This window comes from Acinonyx jubatus, chromosome B4 (genome assembly GCF_027475565.1).
Source record: "Acinonyx jubatus isolate Ajub_Pintada_27869175 chromosome B4, VMU_Ajub_asm_v1.0, whole genome shotgun sequence".
In the NCBI taxonomy this organism is placed as follows: Eukaryota; Metazoa; Chordata; class Mammalia; order Carnivora; family Felidae; genus Acinonyx; species Acinonyx jubatus.
In genome coordinates, this window is record NC_069387.1 from 92,317,300 (window position 1) to 92,341,384 (window position 24,085).

A 24,085-nucleotide genomic window follows, 5' to 3' on the forward strand; every position below is an offset into this window, starting at 1 on the left:
CAGAAAACAGTATGGAAATTCATCAAAAAATTAAAAATAGAGCTATTATATGATCCAACAATTCCATGTCTGGATATTTATATGACAAAAACAGAAACAGCCCCATGTTCTTTGCAGCATTATTTACAGTAGCCAAGATATTGTTTACAATAAACAACCAAAGTGTCTATTGATGAATGAGTAGATAAAGCAAACGTATACACAACGGAATATATATACAGTGGAATATTATTCAACCATAAAAAAACAAAAAAAAAAGGAAATCTTGCCATTTTTGTGACAACATGGAAGGACCTTGAGGACATTATGCTAAGTGAAATAAGTTAGAGAAAGACAAATGCCAAATGATCTCATATATGGTGTTAAAAAACAAAAACTAAGCTCATAGATGTGGAGAATGAATTGGTGGTTGTTGGAGTCAAGAGTAGGAGGTTGGTGAAATGGATGCATGGGTGAAAAGGCACAAACTTCCAGTTACAAAATAAAGTCATGGGGATGTAATGTACAGCACGGAAACTGTAGTTAGCAATATTGTATTGCATATTCGAAAGTTGCTAAGAGATCTTAAAAGTTATCACAGGAAAGAAAATTTTTGTAACTATGGTGACAGATGTTAACCAGATTTACTGTGATGATCATTTTGCGGCATATACAAATGTGAAATCATAATGTTCTACACCTGATACTAACATGTCAGTTATACCTCAATTTTTTAAAAAGGCCAGTAATGTGATAGAAATATTAGCAAAGGTAAAACATAATTCATAAAAAGGAAGAGGGAGATTAGTGGTCAGCCTTAGTGGTAAAAGAGAAATACAAATTAAAATTACTCTGAAATACCATTTTTAACCTTTCAGAGTAACTGAGACCAAAAAGTTGAAACAGTAGGGAAACAGACATACAATGCTAGTGGGATTGTAAATTGATAGAACCTTTTTTTTTTAAATGTTTATTTGGTTTTGAGACAGACAGAGTGTGAGTGGGGGAGGGAAAGAGACAGACACAGAATCTGAAGCAGGCTCCAGGCTGTCAGCACAGAGTCTGATGCAAGGCTCGAACTCACGAACTGTGAGATCATGACTTGAGCCAAAGTTGGACTCTCAACTGAGCCACCCAGGCGCCCCATAAATTAATAGAAAAGAGTCACTTGGCATTCCTTCAAAGTTACAAGTACGTGTATCCTTTGCCCCAACAATGATACTTAACAGGAATTTATCCTGCAGGTGTACTGGTTATATCACAAGTATACTGAAATGATTATGCACAGCATACATTTTACCATTGTAAAAGAAAAAATGGAAATACCCTGCATATCAAAGGGGACAGATAAATTATGTATGTCCATTTAGTGAGGTCGTCTACAGCCTTTAAGAGAATAAGACAGCTCTAAGATATAGAATAGGCTTTCAGATGTAATATTAAGTGAAACAGCAAGGTGCAGAGCAGTGCATATATAGTCTGATACTACTTGTTTGGGAGTGAGGAGAAGAAATCACTTAGGTGTGTGCTTGTCTATGAACAAATTATTTCTGGAAATACACCAAAGAAACCTACAACTGATTTTCTCCGGGAATAATCAGTGTGGGATTGGTGTGGGAGGGAGTGAAAGGAGACCTTTTTTCATCATCTACATTTTTCAGCCTTTTTATTTTGTATCATGTGTAGGTACTACTATTTTCAAAATCAATTTTAAAAATAAAAGCAATGAAAGAAATCACAAAGAAAGTAAGGATTGTTTTGCCAATATAAAATTTTATGCGTATTACAAAATGTATCACAAAAAGAAAGTCCCCAGCCAGGAGTAAAATAAAGAAATATTACTGCATGCTTTTAATATGCTAGGTGATTTACATTTATACTTAATTTTCAGAAATCCTCTGAGAAATACAGCTTTAACTGTACCAAATAGAAAACAGATTGAGGGAGACTTACGTGATATCAGCATTTAACCAATAAGGGGCCAAGGTTATATTTGATCCGAAGTCTTTCTGATTTCACAGGGCTTTTTTGCCCTGGTTTTCCAAACCGTGCTGCTTCCAGTCAGTGATATCTTATCAAAAGTACAGCTACGCTTTAATAGCCATCAGCAGCAATTACCTGAAATGCCCACAAGATGGAAATGTTGGATGAAAGTAGGCATTTTTCTTTGTAAAGCATACTACTACACTACCCAAATGGAATATTTAAATGGATGTATTCACCTGGGTGACTGTCAGTTAAGCAGCTAACTTCAGCTCAGGTCATGGTCTCTTCATGGGTTCGAGCCACATATTGGGCTCTGCTGACAGCTCAGAGCCTGGAGCCTGCTTCGGATTCTGTGTCTCCCTCTCTGCCCCTCCCCCACTCGTGCTCTGTCTCTCTCTCTCTTTCAAAATTAAATAAACATTAAAAATAATAAATAGGTGTATTCTATTTTACAGTAATGATATTTTCTTTAGCAATTTGTTATGTAGTCAGCTAGAATGTTTTAGATATCATTTAGTGTTTCTTTGTCATATTGGTAGTTAGGATGGCTTTTTATGTACCTGGCAGTATTCCAGATACTTTATATACATTAATTCATTTAAAATGTTTAAATCAAGTTTACATATCAACTAAAAATGGAAGTTCACAGCTCTGCTTACCCTACTTCATAAGATGCTAGGTCCTCTTTGACTAGCTGGTCATTAATACCAGTAGGAGTCATTCCACAAGCACCAAGAAAATAGAAAAGCTCAACTAAGAGCACATTATCTACCAGAATTTCTGTAAAACCACGAAGACTAGTTTGGGAGAAAGAAATAGGTCGCAAAATAAATGAAGCAATTAAAACTAGAAGTTAAGGGTGTCTGGGTGGCTCAGTCAGTTAAGTGTCTGACTCTTCGATTTTGGGCCCTGGTCATGATCTGGCAAGTAGTTCATGAGATTGAGCCCTGTGTCAGGCTCTGGGCTATCAGCACAGAGCCTGCTTGGGATTCTCTCTCCCCCTGTCTGTCTGCCCTCCCCCACTGGCATGCGAGTACACACTTTCTAAATAAATAAATAAATAAACTTTTAAAAAACTACACTTAAAATATTTTTTTAATAATATGAGGTATTTGTTATAGTCTTATTATAATATACATCATAATATAGTGAGGAAAAGAGCATAAAAATAATAAATAACTTAAGAGTGGCACAGCTAATAAATGGTACAGCTGGAATTTAGACCTAAGAATTATTGCTGTCTTTTTTGAGAAAAAAAATAAAGGTTTGTTTTACCAGTGTGATTTTGTTTATATGTTTCACCTGTACATTAAGAACACTGTATGTATGTATGTGTTTTTTTTTTTTAAGTTTATTTATTTTGAGAGAGAGAGAACCAGTGAGGGAAGGACAGAGAGTGAGGGGGACAGAGGATCTGAAGCAGTCTCTGTGCTGACAGCAGAGAACCCGACGTGAGGCTCAAACTCACAAACCAGAAGATCACGATCTGAGCCAAAGTAGGACGCTTAACTGACTGAGCCACCAGGTGCCCCTGTTTATTTATTCTTAAATGTTTATTTTGAGAGAGAGAGAGAGAGCTCGCACGCAAGAGGGGGTGCAGGGGCAGAGAGAAACTCCCAAGCAGACTCCACGCTGCCAGCACAGAGCCCAACACAGAACTCAGTCTCAGGAACCATGAGATCATGTCCTGAGATGAAACCAAGAATTGGAAACTTAGTGGACTGATCCACCTAGGCACCCCTCTTTATTTGCTTTTAATTTTTTAACGTTTATTTTTATTTTTTGAGAGAGAGATCATGTGCACAAGTGGGGGAGAGGCGGAGGGAGAGGGAGAATCTTAAGCAGCCTCCACGTTGAGCTTAGGGCCCTATGTAGGGCTCCATCTCAGGACTGTGAGATCATGACCTGAGCAGAAATCAGGAGCCAGGCACTTAACCGACTAAGCCACCCAGGTGCCCTCAGAACACTGTATTTAGTTAGCTCTTCTTATTAGTTGGATGTCTCTTGGATTGTATGCCCCCTTATTTCCAAATTTGTGTATGGAAAGGAAAACAAGGACATTATGTCTTAACATCTTAATTGTAAATTTTAAACTGTGAGTGGCCAAATTTCAGTCTTAGTTGTAGAAAATGTCTTAGCTTCTCTCAGACTTTCTACCCACCTCCTTATGTTTAATGTAATATATCTTAAGTTGTTTATATTTTTTATCACGGAAATTGACCTAAAGAAATGCCATATTTATTACTCTATAACATACCTTAGACATCTGAGAAGAATGAAATAGTTCGATAAAAATGTTTTCCTTAGTTGCAGAACTTGAAGTGAAAACCAGAGAAAAATTAGAAGCTGCAAAAAAAAAAACAAGCTTTGAAATCGCAGAGCTTAAGGAGAGATTAAAGGCAAGTCGTGAAACTATAAATTGTTTAAAAAATGAAATCAGGAAACTTGAAGAAGATGATCAGACAAAAGAGATATAAACAGTTCTAAGAGAACTTGATAGTAAGCTAAGCTGAAAATAAGATGGACTTTAAAGGAGAAATGGACCGCACATGCCATGATGTTTCTTAGAGAAACGGCACATGTAGTTGTTGACCACAGATTTCTCAGCAATTAAGTCAAAGTATTTGTTCTTTTCAAGCAGTGTTTAAGGAAGTGAAATATATGTGTGTAATGAGAATGAATGCTGAATAGGCATTTTATCAACCCATTTTAGGGTAATTCTAATGATGTTAAGCACAATTTAAAAAATTTTTTCGCTTTGTATGTATAGCTTATCCTTTTGACAAGCATCACAATTTCATTATAAAGTGTAAGTTGTAAAAATTTTGTACTTTCCTGGTAGAATTAGTGGTAAATTAACATGTATATTTAATTTTTTAAGTTCTTACCTGTCCCCGTCCTAATAACTCTTTTGTATCTGTTGTGCCCACTGCCCAGTAAGTACTCAATAAATGTAGTTTACAGATCTTGTGTCTGCCTCTTGATGTGTTTCTTCCTCTTTGATGAAGCACCTGTAGCTCTCTTCCTACAATAATGTATCTCCATAGTACTGTGATCACACATCTCTTATTGGCACTCATTTTTGCATGGAGATGGCAAAGATCATATTTTAAGTATTACTCTGCCTAACTACCACAGTGTCATTCATTTTCACATAGAAAAATATTTCATCCCTCCTACATTTTCCAAAGATACATAGGAAGCAGCTATGCATCAGCTTCACATATGACCCCTAATTTCTCCACTTCTCCTTAGCCTGTCCTGTTCAGATCCACATGGCAAACCCTCTAGTTTTGGACTCATGTAATTTGAACATTCAGTAGTACCTTAAGGCCATGTCAGCTGATCTGTGTAGGCACCCTAGGGACAATAGTAGGTAGGAAAGTATCTTGGAAAACATATAACATTAACATTAGTTACAGAGCTCTTAAAAATAGCAACCATGTCTATGCCTAATGCAAGGATTCTGTATTTTCTGTATTTACCCACTTTAGCATTTTTAGATACTTTGTATTTATCTGCCTTACTTTTTACTTTGTTGCTCTATTTTTAAGTCGTGGAATTTATAAGCATTATGGAGATTTTGCAAAGGTCTCTGTAGTCTTAAAATTTTCACCAGAGGCCCTATGGGGTTGGAGGTGGTACTTCTAATTGTGCCAGACATCATTCATCTTTCCCCTGCTTCCTACCCAATGCCCACAGTATAGGGTAGGGCCTGGGGATTGACCAGAAAAACTAATGGAGGAAAAGTCCCATTCTACTTGAGTGATCCTGGCATGGAAGATCACCCCTCCATTATTCTAGTCAGATTAGCCCCAAGAATGTGTTGGTTCAAAAAACTAAGCTTCATGGAGGTAAGTTTGACTTTATGCATGGATGAATACAAGAATGCAAAATACGTCATCATGGCTCAGCTTTGCCCTCTGTCAGTTCTTATTTCTGTGTTGGCTTTTAATCCAAGTAGGATCTCTCCAGAGTATATAGAAAACTCTTATAATTCAAAAAGACAACCCAATTTTAAAATGGACAAAGGATTGAATAGACATTTCTCCAAGGAAATATAAATAGCCACTAGGCACATAAGGAGATGTTCAATATTTATCATTAGAAAAATGCAAATCAGAACCATCAGTCATGATGAGATACCACTTTTATACCCACCACACTGGCTATAATTGTAAACAAAACAACAAAAAAGTTGTTGAGAATATGAAGAAACGAACCCTCATACATGTTGCCGGTGGGAATGTAAAAAAATGTAGCCACTTAGGAAAATAGTTTGGCCATTCCTCAAAAAGTTAAGCTTAGTTACAATAATGACCCAGTAATTGTGCTAAGTGTATAACCAAGAGAAATGAAAATATGTTCATATAGAAACTCGTACATTAATGTTCATGGCAGAATTATGCATAATAGCCAAAAAGGAAACAACCCAAATATCCATCAACTAATGAAGGAGTAAATAAAATATGGTATCCACACAGTGAAACATTATTCAGCCAGAAGGAAGTAAGTACTGATTCTGCTGCATCATGAAGGAACCTTAAAAACATGCTAAGTGAAATAAGTCGGACACAAAAGCCACATATTATATGATTCCATTTATATGAAATTGCTAAAATAGGCAAATCTGTAAAAACAGAAAGTTGATTACTTGCTGCCAGGGGATGGGGAGAAGGATATTTCTATTTAGGGTGATAAAATGTTCTGGAATTAGTAGTGATGATTGCACAATCTTGTGCGTATACAAAAACAATGATTTGTACATTTTAAAAATGGTTTAAATGGACATTAGAAATTTCATCTTAAAATGTTTAAACATTTTAAGTGGCAAAGTTTGTTTAGAATTATACAAACTTTGAAAATATTCTACAAGACGGCGGGGGGGGGGGGGGGGTTGGCGGTGCCTGGGTGGCTCAGTTGGTTAAGTGTCCGAGTCTTGATTTCAGCTCAGGTCATGATCTCACAGTTTGTGAGTTCCAGCCCCATGTTTGCTCTGTGCTGACAGCATGGAGTCTGCTTGGGATTCTCTCATCCTCTCTTTTTGCCCCTCCCAGGCTTTCTCTCTCTAAAAATAAATAAAGTTAAAAAAATAAATAAAATTAAGTGAAAAGGAAAAACAGATGTCTTGATTATCAGAACATTGCCTCCTGTTCATTATGAAGTGTCATGTGACAGTTCAGAAACATGAAACATGACTTGTGAATGAATAGAGAAGCTGATGGGCCAGGACTTCAGAAACTACTGGAGAGACTCAGGTTCAATTCTTGCTCTTCAGTGCATCATTCAGTGAACTGAGATCAATAACATCATGATCCTGATGTAAAAATAGGTGGCTAATGATAGGGGTTTTATTTGTGTTTTGTCCCAGCCTGGACTCTCTCGTCTGGCTTTTTAATTATTTGTAGTTATTTGTAATTAATTGACCACCTAGATTCCTGTAGCTTTGTGTAGTATGCCCCATGATATTCCTAACTCTGGGTAGCATTCCCCCCACCCACCCCAGTCTGTTTACGTTCCCACTTTCGCTGGCCACCCAGCCTGGCTTACCTGCTCTCTACCCTCTAGGCTTCATTGCTCTTTAGTAATTCCTTAGTCTACCCTTAGCGAATTCATCATTGCTGTTTAAAAATTTCCAGTGAACTGAATTACCACGCCCCTTATTCACTAAATAAGAGTCATAAAACTGGAAGGGAGTTGAGAGAACATCTAATTCAATTCCTCCATTTGATGAGGGAATACAGTCTTGCAGAAATTAAATGACTCAAAGTCACACAGTCTGTTGGGGCTGGAAATAGAATTTGAATTCAGCATTCTCTGACTGAACAGTCATGGTACTAACTCCATCAAGGATTAGAGAAGATTGTATGAATTGGCAGTCACCTTGGAAACTAACTTTCCAAGAATGAAGGAATGGTATACTGTTACTGACATAGTCAAATCCCTACCATCAAAACTTTGGCTTATTCTCCGTCAGCTAATCTGGTCAAATCATGATCTCAAAATTAATGAGAATTGTCATCTCTACTTGGTTTAATTACATGCATGAATTGAAACCACAAGTCTATTTACTCTTATTGTGCACATCAGCAGATGACCTCAGTTCTTACATCATTGAAATCACTGATGCCATTCAAATTGACCCTGTTAACTTCCAGCCATACAAAGTTTCTCTTTGTTCTTACCAAATCCTGCTTTCTTTCATCTCGCTAGTGTACTTCCCATCTATAGTTTTGATTCCAGTCTATACTATCTACTACTGCAAATTTATAATTGGGAGAAAATCACTTCACTTTTCCTGAGCTTCATTTTGCATTAGTGAATGTGAATATCCTACCCACCTCATAGAATTCTGTTTAAGGGAAAGTGAAATAGCATATGTAAAAGTACTTTGGTAGGAATAAAGAATAATAACACTAGCCGTTTGTAAAAATTTTCAACAAAATATTTACTAACAATCCAGCAACATATAGAAAGGAGTAAGTGATCTCATGATCAAGTGGGATTTATCCCAGGAATACAAGGTTGGTTCAACATGTAAAAACCAATCTGCATTACAGGCTGTTAGGGGTGGAATGGTGTCTCTTGAAAAGTTGTAAGTTGAAGTCCTAATGCCCAGTACTTCAGAATATGACTGTATTTGGAGATAGGGCCTTTAATGGGGTAATTAAGTCAAAATGAGGTCATTAGGGTGGATCTTAATTCAGTATGGCTGGATCCTTGTAAAAAGCTTAGGAAGACCATGTGGAGACATAGGGAGAAGATAGCCAGCTACAAGCCGTGGAGAGAGGCCTCAGAAGAAACCAACCCTGATGACACATTAAACTTTCTGTTGTTTATGCCACCTAACCTGTGGGACTTTGTCATGGCAACCCCAGCCAGCTAATAAATTGGCCAAATTAAAAGAATAAAGGATAAAAGCTACCTGGTCATTTCAATAAATGCAGAAAAAGCATTTGACCAAAATCCAACACCCTCTTATGATAGAAATACACAACAGACTAGGACTATAAAGGAACTTCCTCAACCTGATAAAGGGCATTTAAGAAAAACTCATAGTGAACATTATAAATAATTGTGAAGGACTATATGCTTTCCCCCCCTAACATCAGGAACAAGACAAGGATGTTTGTTTTGACCACATCTATTCAACATTGTGCTGGAGATTCTAGCCAGGGCAACCAGGCAAGAAAAAGAAATAAAAAGCATCCAGATCAGAAAGGAAGACGTAAAATTATCTCTATTTGCAGACAACATGATGTTGTACTTAGAAACATCCCAGGAAATAAACACACACACAAACTAGTAGAGCTAATAAATGCGTCCATCAGGGTTGCAGGATATAGGATCAATATACAAAAGTTGGTTATATTTCTATACACTAGCAAGGAACTGAAAATAAAATTAAGAAGACAATTTTATTTATAATTGAATAAAAAAGAATATAAATATATTTATAATTGAATAAAAAAGAATATAAATATAAATATAAAATACGAATATAACACCTAAAGTTCAAGCAACCAAAGAGAAAATAGATAAGTTGGACTTCATAAGTAAAAACTTTTTGCTTCAGGACATCTGAGTGGCTCAGTTGGTTAAGCATCCGACTCTTGGTTTCAGCTCAGGTCATGATCTCATGGTTCATAGTTTCGAGCCCTGTGTCTAGCTCCACACTGGCGGAGCCTACTTGGGATTCTCTCTCTTTCTCTCTCTCTGTCCCTCCCCCACTCATGCTCTCTCTCTCAAAAAAAATAAATAAACTAAAAAACAAAAACAAAAAACTTTATGCTTCAAAGGACATTACCAAGAAAGTGAAAAAACAATCCACAGGATGTGAGAAAATATTTGCAAATCATATATCTGAAAAGCGGCTAGTATCCAGAACATATGAAGAACTCCTACAACTCAGTAATAAAAAGACAACCAATTAAAAATTGGGCAAAAGATTTCTATAGACATTTCTCCAAAGAAATATAAATGGCCAATAAGCACATGAAAAGATGCTCAACATCATTTGTTATTAGAGAAATGCAAATCAGAACCATCATGAGGTATTACTTCACTAGGATGACTATCATAGAAGAGACAGACAATAGCAAGTGTTTACAAGGATGTGGAGAAATTGAAACTCTCACACATTGCTGATGAGAATGTAAATCAGCGTGGGTTCTGATGGAAATAGTTTGGGAGTTCCTTAAAAAGTTAACATTAGGGTGCCTGGGTGGCTTGGTCAGGTAAGCAACCGACTTTGGCTCAGGTCATGATCTCATGGTTCATGAGTTTGAGCCCTGCATTGGGCTCTGTGCTGGCAGCTGAGAGCCTGGAGCCTGCTCGGATTCTGTGTCTTCCTCTATCTGTGCCTCTCCCCCACTCATGCTCTGTTTCTCTAATTTTCAAAAATGAATATGCGTTTAAAAAAAAAAAAAAGTTAAACATAAGTGTGCCTGACTGGCTCAGTTGGTGGAACGTGAGGCTCTTGATTTCGGAGTTGTGAGTTCGAGCCCTGCATTGGGTGTACAGATTGCTTAAATAAATAAACTTAAAAAAAAAAGTTACACATAGAGTTATTATGTGACCTAGCAATTCTACCTCTAGGTATATAGCTAAAATAATTGGAAACATATGTCCATGGAAAAACTTGTACATGAATATTTGTGTGAGTATTATTCATTATAGCCCCAAATAGAAACAATCCAAATGTCCATCAGCTGATGCATGGATAAATCAAATTTGGTATATCAATACAATGGATTATTCAGCAGTAAAAGTGAAGTGTTATGTTACAATATGGATAGACCATATAGACATGCTGAATGAAAGATGCCAGACACAAAGGCCATATATTGTATCATTCCACTTATATGAAATATATGTAATAGGCAAAAACAGAGATAGAAAGTGATTAGGGCTTAGGGACACCTGGCTTGCTTAGTTAGTAGAGCACGTGACTTCATCTTGGGGTCATGGGTTCAAGTCCCACATTGGGTGTAGAGCTTACTTTAAAAAAAAATTAAAATGAAAAAAAAAAAAAAAAGAAGAGTGATTAGGGTTTGCCAGGGGATAGGGGTTGAGGGTAGGGAGTAACTGGATACAGGATTTCTTTTGGGAGTGATGAAAATGTATCTGGCACTGGATAGTGGTGATGGTTGCACAACCTTGTGAATATACTAAAAAGCCACTGACTTGTACACTTTATGGTTTGTGAATTACACTTCAATTTTTAAAAATAATGCTAAGTGTTACCATTGACTGAATACTTTATAGCCCGAAACTGAGCTAAAGACAATCCAATGAAGTGCCTGGGTGGCTCAGTCAGTTGAGCGTCCGACTTCAGCTCAGGTCATGATCTCGTGGTTTGTGAATTCAAGCCCCACGTCAGGCTCTGTGCTGACAGCTCAGAGCCTGGAGCCTGCTTCAGATTCTGTGTCTCCCTCTCTCTCTACCCCTCCCCCACTCACACTTTGTCTCTCTCTCTCTCTCTCTCTCTCTCTCAAAAAATAAGTAAACATTTTTTAAAAATTTAAAAAGAAGACAACTCAGTGAATGCATATGATTATCCCATTTTACAAATTAGAAACGTGAGATTCAAGGAGATTAAGTGTTTTACCCAAGGACACATATTAGAAAGCATTTGAACTGGGCAGACTCAGGTCTAACTCCAAAACCCCAATGCCTAATCACTCCTCCCAGCACCAAGCTGTCCTGATCAAAAATCATTAATAATTCCCATTATATATCTGAAAATGCCCAAATATTTGTATGTGTATATAAACAACATTTCAATATATATGCCACATGTAGTAATATATATAACATATTATATATAATAATATGTAATATTATATACACTGCCTAACATAGTACACATATGTAGAATTTAATACATATAATATATAATAATATAGATATGGGTGTGTGTGTGTATATTATCCACAAATCAGTAAAGTCAACTCAATAGAAAAATGTGCAAAGAATATGACCAAGTAATTCAAATGAAAAATACAAATGGTCAATAAACATTTGAAAATATCTGTAAACTCGCTTGTTATTGGGGGAATGTAAATGAATGCAAGACCATTTCTCATTCACTGTAGAGACAAAATTTAAAGATTTCTAATAAACAGTGTCACAGAAGAGTGAATAGGGGGGTTGGCATTCATACACTGCTGGTGTGCATTAAGAGTATTAATAGCAATGTAATATTATCTATTAGGATTGTATATTTATCATTTAATCAAATAATTTCACTACTAGGAAACACCCTCCTATGTACAGAAGGATGTTAATTGCTTGTTTGTAATAGTGAAAAATTGGATATAAACTAAATGCCTACCGATGTGTATACAACTTTATGTAAATTCTTAGAAAAGTAATTAACAGAAGTTACTTTTGAGGATAGCAGTGACATTGGAGTAGATGTTGGGGAGGATGAGTAAAGGGCTAACAAAACCTTTTTCCCTTTCTGCTTGAGAATTTGACTCTGCTTGAGAATTTGGTTTCTCAGGCAATGTGATAAAGACAGTATGTCAATCATGCCGCCAGGCAACACTGTGCATGGGGGAGGAGATCTCTGTTTGGTAAACAACGTCTGGAGTGAGAGAACAATCAGTCCAGGCAGGAAGTCACATCCTTGGACTTCCCTGAGTGCTCTGACTCTAAGTAATTGGTGTGTCTCTCACAGGAACTCTAGAAACTATACCTAGGAAGTGGTTATAAGAGATACTGGATCCTGCAGGGAGTAGGGCCTATAAGCCAAGGCAGCTTCTATGTTTGCCTGATGGGCACCTTGCTTCCTTGAATCTGCAGCGCATGCTCAACAGACTGCTGCAATGACTCCTGGGAGCATGTGCCCATGTCCTGATGGCCGTCTGTGGTTCCCAGGCTGTAGCCTTTGGAGTGTCCAAATGCGGTCTATAGTCAAGTTGTGAGTCAAGGTGTAACTGAACCTAAGATCTCCCCTGTTGGGCAGAGTCAGAAAGGCTTTCATGGCAAACTGAAAATAAATTTGTAAGTTAAAAAATTAGTTTACACACATCCTCCATTTCAACCAGTAGAACCTTCATGCTGTTCCTCAAATGTACTACCCTGCACTCTCCTGCTATTACATCTTCCATCTTCTTCCTTTGTTAAAATATTTCCTTTCTTCCAGGCCCAAATTTCCCTCTCCCTCCTCCCAACTAAGCTCACTTCCTCTGACCCATCATAGTATCTTGTTTGCCTCTCTTTTGTGTTGTTATTCATCCTGCTGTGAAAGTATGATATACTTCTATTACCGTCCTTCACACTTTTTTTCACTCTTGGCAAAAGAGGGCAGTTGGTTTTGTTTATCTTGATAATATATATAAAGCACTTGACATGCCTAGCATACAGGAAGTGCTCAATAAAGGATCACTGGCCTTTTAGTGTTCTCTGTCACTTAACTTTTAGGACCTGCCCGGGGTCTATTCCACACTAGGGCACAATTCTAGTTGCAGATCTTGACTTTTTCTTCATCTACTCTAGCCTGTCCCAGTGCTAGGCACAGAGTCTTGCCCAGCTGTGCCCCAAGATATCACAAGCACAAATAAGCCAAAGGTGAAAACTGGCTTTGGCCTGGAATGTACCATTCATGTGGGTCTACTTATGCTGAGATTGTTTCTGTACTTAAGACTTTGGAAAATTAGACAAAATTTATAGTGTGTTTTTATTGAGTTTGATGACCAGAACTAAGCTATTTTTATCTCTCTAAGAGCAATCTAAAGTGTCAGGACTGCCCTGTCCAGTCTTCTATGGTAGAGGTCTGCAAACATTATCCAAAAGGGCCAGATAGTATTTTAGGCCTTGGGGGCTATACATTCTCTGTCACTGCTGCTCAATTCTGCAATTGTAACATGAAATCGGCCGTCCCTAAACAAATAGCACTGTGTTCCAACGAAAATGCATTTAATGACACGGAGATTTGAATTTCGTAAAATTTCCACATCATAAAATATTTTCCTTTGTTTGATTTTTTTTTCCAAGCACTGAGAACATTAACAAACAAACAAACAAACAAAACCATCCTTAGTTCCCAGGCCATGGGAAAGCAGGCTGAGGGCCACATACAGCCCCAGAGCCACAGTCTGCTTATTCTTGGGTTTCCAAGACTAGGAATGTACAAGAATCGCCAACCCCAAGAGGGAGCTCTAGGATTTGCTCTGTGAATTCAAAGTAAAAACCCGAGTTTGGGCCTTTGTCAATGTTCTGAGCCCACTTAGGTTAGCCCAAGTTACCCCATACAAAAGAGATTTGCAAAAGAACCGTGAAGCTTAAGCACAATGACTCATTTCTTCTGTTTAATCTTACCGAGGCTTGTCACCTCCCTGCTTCATGAGTAGCTGCAAAGGCATTCAGTCTGAGGAATTCATTTCCTAACCTCCTAAACTGACTGCAGTTCGGTTTCTTCCTTCACTCTGATGCCCTCATCATCAGAGACCTTGAGGCCATATCCAACTGGGCATTTTCAGGGTTTATCTTATCTAACTGAATTGACCACTTTCTTTTCCTAGAAACTTCCTCTCTCTTTCTTCTCTGCCCTCCTCTTTCTGTGATTTTTTTCTGTTTGTTTTTTCACCAGTCCTTTTGGCCAATTTTTCTGTTTCCTTTAGTGTTCCTTCTTTCCCTTTGTTAATCCTATAAATATTTTCTATTCTCTATGGTTCTATCTTGAACCAGCGTATTTTTTTTTCTTACTTACCCCTGGCTGCAAATACTGTTTGTATGCTAATTGTCCCAAGCCAGGATATCCAGCCCAAATTCCCATGCTAAACTCTGGACTGTACATTCATCTATCTCCTTGACAATAGGTTTAGATGTTCTATGAGCATCTCAGTTGAACATGTCCAAAATTTAAGTTATTGTCCTCTATTCTGATCTTCTCACCATCACAAATTCCCTACCTTGGTAAATGGCATCAGTACCCATCCATCTTGCCATATTGTCAGTAGTAGATAGGATCTCCCCAACCTAGGCTCCTCTGGTTGAGAACTACAATCACCATTCACAGAGGTGAATTCTGTGGCCCTTCCCCCTGGCCAGACATGATTATATTTGGGTGGATGCTTAACCCAATCTGGATGAATCAGATTATCTCCTGGGATTATTCTCAGCCATTATTGGTACTTGAACTACAGATGATGCAGCTGTATGCCTGGAGAATAGAGAATTGGTCTATAGAGAGAGATTGAAATTGATGCACAAAGAAAAGAAGAGTAGAAGAAATGGCCTCAGATAGAATTATCTTGACCCTGCCATCCCAACTTCCCATTTGCCTGTGCCTTGCCTATAGGGCTGCCTCTGTCCTTGAGTCACCACCCTCTAGTATAAAATAGCTTGCTTCTAACCTCTTGTACTTAATTACTATATTAAATTTTCTCTTTTGAATTACCTAACATGAATTTTGCATCCCTGTCTGGACCCTGACTAATGTAAATATCTTTGCAAATAAGCACAGAATGTTGACAGCATTTACTTTAAGAGCTATTTATTTATGTTTCACTGTACAAATCTCCACCATTTACTTCATCATTTGGCAATTGATGAAAACTTGTTTCCAAGTTTTTTGCTACTACAGTTAGTTCTGTAATGAACATCTTTGCATATATATGTATTTTTATAGGGCAAAGTAAAATTGCTAGAAGTAATATTTCTAGGTCAAAAAGGGGGATATGCATTTTTTAATTTTAATATTATTCCCAAATTTCTCCCAAAAGTTTGCACCAATTTGTACTATTGACAATTGTACATTAGAGTGCCTGTTTACACTCCTGGCCAACTTTTTGTCGATCTCACAGGTGAAAAATATTCCATTGTTTGGATTTGCTTTTCTCTGCATTCTGAATGAAAATAAGTATCTTTTCATACGCTTACTGGCTCTTTGTATTTCTTTTTCTGTGAACTGCCATGTAACAGGTTTTATTTTTTGCTCTGTTTTACTAAATATTATATAGCATGAACTTTATCTGAAACAATAATAAAACTGACACCATCAATAAAGACTGCATATTATTTCATTCTGATTATACCATAATTATTCTTTTATTATTAGATATTTAGATTGTCCCCAATTTTTTTCATAACATTTATAAGTTCTTGGATAAGGAGTTATGAGGACATAAGGGTGTGTGTGTGTGTGTGTGTGTGTGTGTATGTTTAAGGCTTTTGCCAATTGCCAATTGCCCAATGGAAAGTCCATCCCAGTTTGCATTCCCACCAGCAGATTGTGAGTGTGCCCATTTCCCCATACAAAAGTATTCAGCCAAGAGGTAATTTCTGGAGTTTGTGTCATGAACTGCCCATGCAAAATGATCTGCAGCCCAAGTGGTCAGTCTCCAGAATTGCAGGTTTGAGGCTCCAGCATGAGCAGATTCCTTTATCCATCACTGTGAAGTTAAAACTACAGACCAGTCCTTTTCAATATGTTCTCATTCATCCCACAACAATTTATTGAACATCTATTGTGCTGGGAGGCTTTTTTCTTGTCCTGGAGGTCTCCCATCAAAAAGGGTGAGCCACAGTTACACATAATTAAAAATATCATAGTATTGAGAAAATGCTTGGGTGTTGGAGAAAGCCCATCACAGACTTGTGGAACTTGGGCAGGGTGCTTAACTTCTCCAAACTTCAGTTTTCTTTTGCATACAGTTGACATCATGAAACTGATCAGAGGATGGTGTTAAAAGGCCTGAGTGCCTGGCACATGTAGGTATTCGCATAGGGAGTAAAAATGTGGGCTCTGGAGTTGGGCTACATGGTTTGAATCTTGGCTCCATTGCTGACTGGCTTTGTGACCTCAGGCAAATTATTAAACCTCTGTGCCTTCCTTCCTCAATTTAAAGTGGGCAGAAACATACTTACCTCATACTGTCATTGAGAAGATCAAATGAGATGATACATGTAAAGTACTTAGATAGTACCTAGACCTACTAAGTACTCAATTAATATGTTATTTTTTAAACAGCTTTATTGAAGTATAATGTACATACAGACATATTTCATTTTATTGTACTTCACAGATACTGTGTTTGTTATAAATTGAAAGTTTAAGACTTCAGTGGAGGAAGAAACTGCAGATGTGGTAGAAACAGTTAAGAGAACTAGAGTGAGAAGTGGAGCCTGAAGATGGACTGAGTTGTTGTAATCTTATGATAAAACTTGAACACATGAGGAGTTGCTTCTTACAGATGAGCAAAGAAAGTGCTCTCTTTTTTTTTTTTTTAGTTTTTTTTTTTTTTTTAATGTTTATTTATTTTTGAGAAAGAGAGAGAGAGACAGAGCATAAGCTGGGGAGGAGCAGAGAGAGAGGAAAACACAGAATCCGAAGCAGGCTCCAGGCTCTGAGCTGTCAGCACAGAGCCCAACACAGGGCTCGAACCTACAAACTGTGAGATTTTGACCTGAGCCGAAGTCGGATGCCTAACCGACTGAACCACCCAGGCACCCTGAAAGTGGTGGAATCTACTCCTGGTGAAGATGCTGTGAAGATTGTTGAAATGAAGCAAAGGATTTGGAATATTATATAAACTTAGTTGATGCTGTCAAACAGCATCACGTGCTACAGAGAAATCATTTGTGAAGAGTTGATTGATGCGGCAGACTTCATTGTGGTCTTTTTTTTTTTTAAAGATTTCTTTATTATTTTTAAGTAATTGCTACAACCAACATGGAGCTCAAACTCACAGCCCTGAGATCAAGAGTCGTACATTCCACCAAGCCAGCCAGGTGCCCCCTTTGTGGTCTTACTTTAAGAAATGGCCACAGCCACCCCAACCTCATCAGTCAGAAGCCGTGAACATTGAGGTAAGACCCTGCACAAGCAAAACGATTACAACTCATTGGAAGCTTAGATGATGGTTAGCATTTTTTAAGCAATATTTTTAAAATAAGGTATGTGCCTTGGCTTTTTTGGGACATAATGCTAGTGCACACTGAATAGCCTATAGCATAGCGTAAACATAACTTTGATATGCACTGGGAAACCAAAAAATTCATTTGACTTGCTATGTTGCGGTGGTCTGGAACCAAATGTGCAGTGTCTGCAAGGTACACCTGTATTGTCATGGGCTGAATTGTGTACCCTCCCAAATTCCTCTGTCAAAGTTCCAACCCCCAGTATCTCCAAATAGAACTGTATTTCGAGATTAGATCTCTCAAGATGTAATTAAATTAAAAGGAGATCATTAGGGTGGACTCTAATCCAATATGGCTGGTGTCCTTAAAAGAAGAGGACATTTGGACACAGACATGTATAGAGGGAAGATGATATGAAGATAAAATGAGAAGACCATCTGCAGGCTAAAGAGAGAGGCCTGGAATAGATCCCTCCCTCACAGCCCTCAGAAGGACCTGACCCTGCCCACACTTTGATCTTGGACTCCAGGCCTCAGAACGAAGAGAAAATAAATTTGTGTTGTTTAAAGCCACCCAATCTGTGGTATTTGTTACAGCACCCCTAGCAAACCAATACAGACACCATAAGATTCACCACTTTTGTGTATAATTCAATGATTTTTAGTAAATTAACAGAGTCATTCAATCTAATACTAGAATATTTTCTTCACTCCCAAAAGAAACCGTGCCTCCATTTGCATTCACTCCCCAATTCCCACCTTCAGCCCCAGATGGCCACTCATTTTCTGTGTGCATAGATTTGCCTTTTCTGGACATTTCATATAAATCATCTCCAATGATCAGGAAATTTTATATGTCAAGAGTCAGTACATTCTATATCCTGATTTTCTATTTGTTACAATGTCTTATATTGAGTCCACATAAATAAGACAAAAAATATTATATGTACTGCAGAATAGTCGTATTGGGACTGAAATATTCAGTCAAAATGACCATTGTAATTATAAATAAGAAATTATTGCTGGGGTGCCTGGGTCGGCTCAGTTAAGCATCCGACTTGGGCTCAGATGATAATCTCGCTGCTGGTGGGTTTGAGCCCGCCTAGGGCTCTGTGCTGCTGACATCTCAGAGCCTGGAGCCTGCTTCAGATTCTGTGTCTCCCTCTCTCTCTCTCTGCCCTTCCTCCGTTCTCACGCTGTCTGTGTCTCTCAAAAATAAATAAAAGTTTAAAATTAAAAAAAAAAAGAAATTATTGCTTGTTCTTCACAGTCACTAGGGAAAAAACACTGAAGACTTTGAGGGAGAGTTTCTGTAGAGGTGCAGCAGGGTAGAGACAGCCCTAGAAGGTAGCAGCTGAACTGCTCAAGAAAACCGCTTCTGCGCTGAGATCTGAACGGACAAGTTGCTCCCCAGAGCTGCTCAGGCACATCTGGTAACTAATCGGGACATTCCATCAAGGCCACATGTTCGGGGCCACGCCTAAAGGGCGGAGCATCTACACTGCCAAAGACTGGGCTTTGTGCAATGCCCCTTTTGTTGAAAAGACCCATTTAGATGAAATCTATCTGGGGCATTATGTCAAAACTGCAAATGGAGAAGTCTTTGCTTTTCTCACCTGGAAGAGTCAGCGCCTCTGTTGAGTTTACCAACCCTTAGTAACCATAAACTGAAACTCTGGATCGGTATGCATATGCATACACATGTAACCATTTATTCAAGAATATTTATTAAGTGCCTTCTGTGTGCCAGGTACCTTTCTAAGCACTTGGGAATATATCAGTGAATAAACAAAGGTCCCTGTGCTTGTGGTGCTGGCATTCTAGAGAGAAAGTCAGCACATAAACACTAAACGTAGTAATAATAAAGAAGTTAACTAAAGTGTGAGGTCAAAAGGTGTTAGAAAATTAAAGCAAGGCAAAGGGGTTGGGAGTGCCTGGGGTTGAGCAGGGACAAGGTTGCAACTTTATTTTTTTTTAAAACCACTTTACTGGTGTGTGATTGACATAAAACTGTACATATTTAATGTGTTAACTTGCTAAGTTTGAAGAGACATATGTATCAGTGAAACTATCACCACTGTATGCTTTCTTTTTTTTTTTTTTTAATTTTTTTTTTCAACGTTTATTTATTTTTGGGACAGAGAGAGAGAGAGCATGAACGGGGGAGGGGCAGAGAGAGAGGGAGACACAGAATCGGAAACAGGCTCCAGGCTCCGAGCCATCAGCCCAGAGCCTGACGTGGGGCTCGAACTCACGGACCGCGAGATCGTGACCTGGCCGAAGTGGGACGCTTAACCGACTGTGCCACCAGGCGCCCCGCCACTGTATGCTTTCAACAGAGCCATAACTTCCAAAAGTTTCCTCCTGCCCTCTATTTATTATTCTTTTATGTCATAAAGTTGCAATCTTAAATAGGGTGATTTATTTTCACCTTGTTGAGAAGGTGTCATTAGAGCAAGACAGAAAGGAGAGGATGGAGTTAGCTAGCAATTATCTGTGGAAAAGTGATCCAGGCAGAAGGAACAGCCAGAGTATGCTCTCTAAAGCAAAAGCAATTCCAAGGAGCACCCAAGAGGCCACCGTGGCTGGAACTGAGTGAGCAAGGGAAGAGCGGCAGAGGTGAGGACTTTTTGCAAGGGCTTCAGTTGTTACTCCAAGTGAGATGGGAAACTGGAAGAACAGTGTAAGTGGACTTAAGTTTGGAAAAGATCCCCCTGGATGGATTGGAGGGGAACAACGATAGAAGCAGAACATGGGTTAGGAGCCTATTTCAGAATCCAGATAAGAGATGACGGTGGTTGAGGTTGGGAGCAGTGGACATGCTATGTTTGTGCAACTGGAGATTCATTTGTCCTGCAAATATTCGTAGGCACTGTGATGTGCGCTGGGATGCTGTGGTGACCAGCCTAGTGGCAGTCCCTCCCTAATTACTGTAAACAATGGTAACAGTTAATATGGATAGACGGCTTGCTACAAGTCAGGTTGTCTTTAAAAGGTTGAAAGGTATTTTCTCAGTGAACCCAAATCAACTTGTAAAACTCAGGTGCCACTGTTGTTTGTCCCCGTTAAAGGTGAGGGAAGTCAAATCCTGAGAGGGTTAGTGAGTAGCCCAAACTTGCACAATCAGGCCAAAGTCAGAATTCAAGCACATAGGGTTGTGTTCCAGAATGCCTCCCTTAAAAATGGCAGCCATGATGGGGGTTATAATAGTATGACATGGGAAGGAGGGGATGACATCGAAGCTGAGATTTAACTGTTTGCCAGGAGATGGGTGGGTGTAGGGAGAGGAGAAAGCAGGAGTGAGGAGGGGAATGTCCCAGGTACAGGGAAGATCATGTACAAAGACAGACCTAGAAGTGAGAAAGCAGGACCTTGGAAAGACTGAAAAAACTCCCACCGTGTTGTTGCATCTCCAAGTGTATAGGGGGGAGTGATAGAGGATGAACCAGAAAAACAGGCAGCAAATACAACTTTGGATTAATACATCTGTGGATCAATAGTCTACTAATTGCACATTTGTCTTTAATATTTCCTTCCTGGGATCTCCTGCTGCAAATATATCACTTGAAAGACAGTGGATCTTGGAGTCAGAGGAACAATGACAGCCCAAGGAGCAGCTTGCTGTAGAAAGGCTAAAGACCCCAGATCTCCACCACCCCTTCCATCCAACCCAAATAAGTTTACTAAGTAAAGCCATGAGCTAGCTATGCAAACACAGCTTCAAGAAAAGTCCTCTGCCCCATTTCCATCTAATCCTTTTGGAGCCTCTGTTACAGACAAACTTAACTGAATCCTGCTCTGCCATTTCTTAGCTTTAACACGAATTATTTCACATCTATAAACTTAATTTATCCATTCTATAAAATTAACATAATGTTACCCATCTCAGGATTATTATCACTCTAACTGAGCTAATGCATACAAACTGCATATTTGACATTTTCTATTCATTTACAAAACTCACATATCTAAATAACAATTCCACATTCCAATAAAAAGTGCATTTTGATTATTCCCAAAATTGGATAAATGGTTTAGTCTTATATGATACAAGAATAAATGTTTAAGCTCCACAAACTCCATCCACTTTAGTCCAGAAGTTTCTATTTACTTCCAAATAAGATGGGAAATTCTTGGCTTATGATGTCTAGAAGTAAGGGAATGCATTGACTTTTCAAGCAGAGAATCCCCTGGACTTTGAGAGTAAGAGCTGGTCTGGCCCACTGAGAAGTGCCCAGACATCGAAACCAGACTAATTTGGGATTAACTGGAGGGACGTAGTTGATTGCTCATCGGCAGCAATGGAAATGAGCTTGCACTGCCTTGCGCTTACTTGGCTTTCTTTCTCGGGAGAAATGTTGCCATAAATTGTTTTGTGAGACACCAACAACTTGGCAAGGAAGAAAGTCTTCCACAAAATATTCTAGCCATTGGGAGGGCAAAACTCTGGGAAGTCCACCCACATTCTTGCGGGATGCAGCTAGACATCTGCAAAGAACATAAGCAGCGCAGCTCAAAAGCCATAGTATCGTGCAAGGCGTGAGCCCACATGCAGAAGGATCAGTACTTTGTCCTCAAAGCCAGGTACCCTGAAACTTGTTTCCCCAGTTGGCCTTTGTACCCCTCTATTCTAGTATTTCTAACTTAAGTTGTTAAATGGGCAAAAGTCGGTGTACTCAGTGGTTCCAAATCAGTATTTAGTCTCACAGAAGTATTTGGAGCTGGTAATGGACCCAGTGACAGGGGCCATTTCAAAGTAAGTACGGATCCAGAAATGGGAGAGAAATGCCCTTAATGCTTGGTCAGAGGTGGTACATCTATAAACGCCTAGACTGTCTGTGTGTGGAGACAGGTGGGGAAAAGCATGTGGGCAGGGAGGTGACCACATGTGAAATGGACTCTGAGGGGGATGGGGTCTGTGAGGGCAAGGCAGCTGAGGGCCTCAGCCGAGGGGGGGAATGGTGGGGGACAGAGAACATAGGAGGGGTCAGCAGCCCTTCTTTAACTGTTATGTACGTCACTGCATCTCTCACTCTGAAGGATTCCTATGAAGATTAAGAAGCCTTGAAATACTTTTTTGGGAGGTCAGTGCACATCTGTTTCCTATTTGTCATGTTCTGTCAGCACTTCTGTGAGAACAGAGCCATTACACCAGCCTTGGAAGCCAGAGGCAGCTGGATCCTCCAGGCCTGGCATCTCCCGGGCCCACGGTCCCACCTCCTCAAGTGTCCCATCTCAGCTTCTGCCACCCCCACTCTCACCTGTACTCTGTGCTTCAAAGAGCAAACAGGTACAAAGAATTCAGCCTGGTTAATCAGTTGTTCTCTTGCCTGCAAAACAACACAGCAAGAAACAATTTAGAGGCTTTTCAATCCTCTGATGTGTTTAATTTGTTATCTAGCAAGCAATAAAGAGAAAAAGAAATTCTCCGGAGTTTTATAATATTTACAGTCCTCTCGCTAGGGAACTGGAGTTTGCCCAGGAGGCATATTGCAAAGTGAGTGTCTGGCCCCAGGGAAAGACCCAGAATTCTGTAACAGTCCTGTTGGCCTAGTGATGTTTATCAGAATGGTGAAGATTTCCAAATGGTGCTTATCAGTGTACGAAGGCACTTATCACAAGTAAGGAAAGACTTCCATTGATTTGGTTCAAAGGGCAGCCCAAGACACTCAGCGAATCACATTCCCTGCCCACCTCCATGCAATCCTCCCACCACCCCTGGGTGACCCAGGCTGGCTTCACCAGGGTCTGGGTTTGAAATCACAAGGCGTCTGTGACAGTCTACTTTCCTCTCAGGTCGCTGTGTGATGACCGACCTCCAACGCTTAATTCTGATTTCAAGAATGCATTTGGTAGATGGATGATCAGTACCCAACTGGGTCGGGGCTTCAGTTTTCAAGATCTCAACTGAATGCCTTCGAAGCTTCTGAGCAGATGAGAAAGGATGATCAACTACTTACCGATGCATAAAGGCTGAGTGGGCAGGAGGCTCAGACTCCTGTGATTGTAAATCCTTTTCAAGTCTGTTTATCGGTGTTCTCCACTAGTCACTCTGTGATGTTTTGGGACTCGCTTTAAAATGAAGAAGTATTTAGGGGCGCCCGGGTGGCTCAGTCGGTTAAGCGTCCGACTTCAGCTCAGGTCACGATCTCATGGTCCGTGGGTTCGAGCCCCGCGTCAGGCTCTGGGCTGATGGCTCGGAGCCTGGAGCCTGCTTCCGATTCTGTGTCTCCCTCTTTCTCTGCCCCTCC

General features: G+C 39.3%; 1 protein-coding gene across 4 annotated transcripts in view; it reads left to right on the forward strand.

The window, feature by feature from the left end:
- YEATS4 (YEATS domain containing 4) overlaps positions 1 to 24,085 on the forward strand; it is an 80,381-nt gene that overhangs the window by 16,326 nt on the left and 39,970 nt on the right. Inside the window, exon 7 of one of the 4 annotated variants that reach the window (XM_053226476.1) lies at positions 12,775 to 17,588. The exons of 2 other annotated variants lie outside the window; for them this stretch is intronic. In XM_053226476.1, coding sequence (XP_053082451.1) covers positions 12,775 to 12,896 — 122 coding nt within the window. In that variant the 3' untranslated portion in view covers positions 12,897 to 17,588. Of the gene's footprint in view, positions 1 to 4,272; positions 4,931 to 12,774; positions 17,589 to 24,085 lie in introns of those variants that run through there. One more of the 4 variants, XM_015063603.3, reaches the window with a different exon arrangement.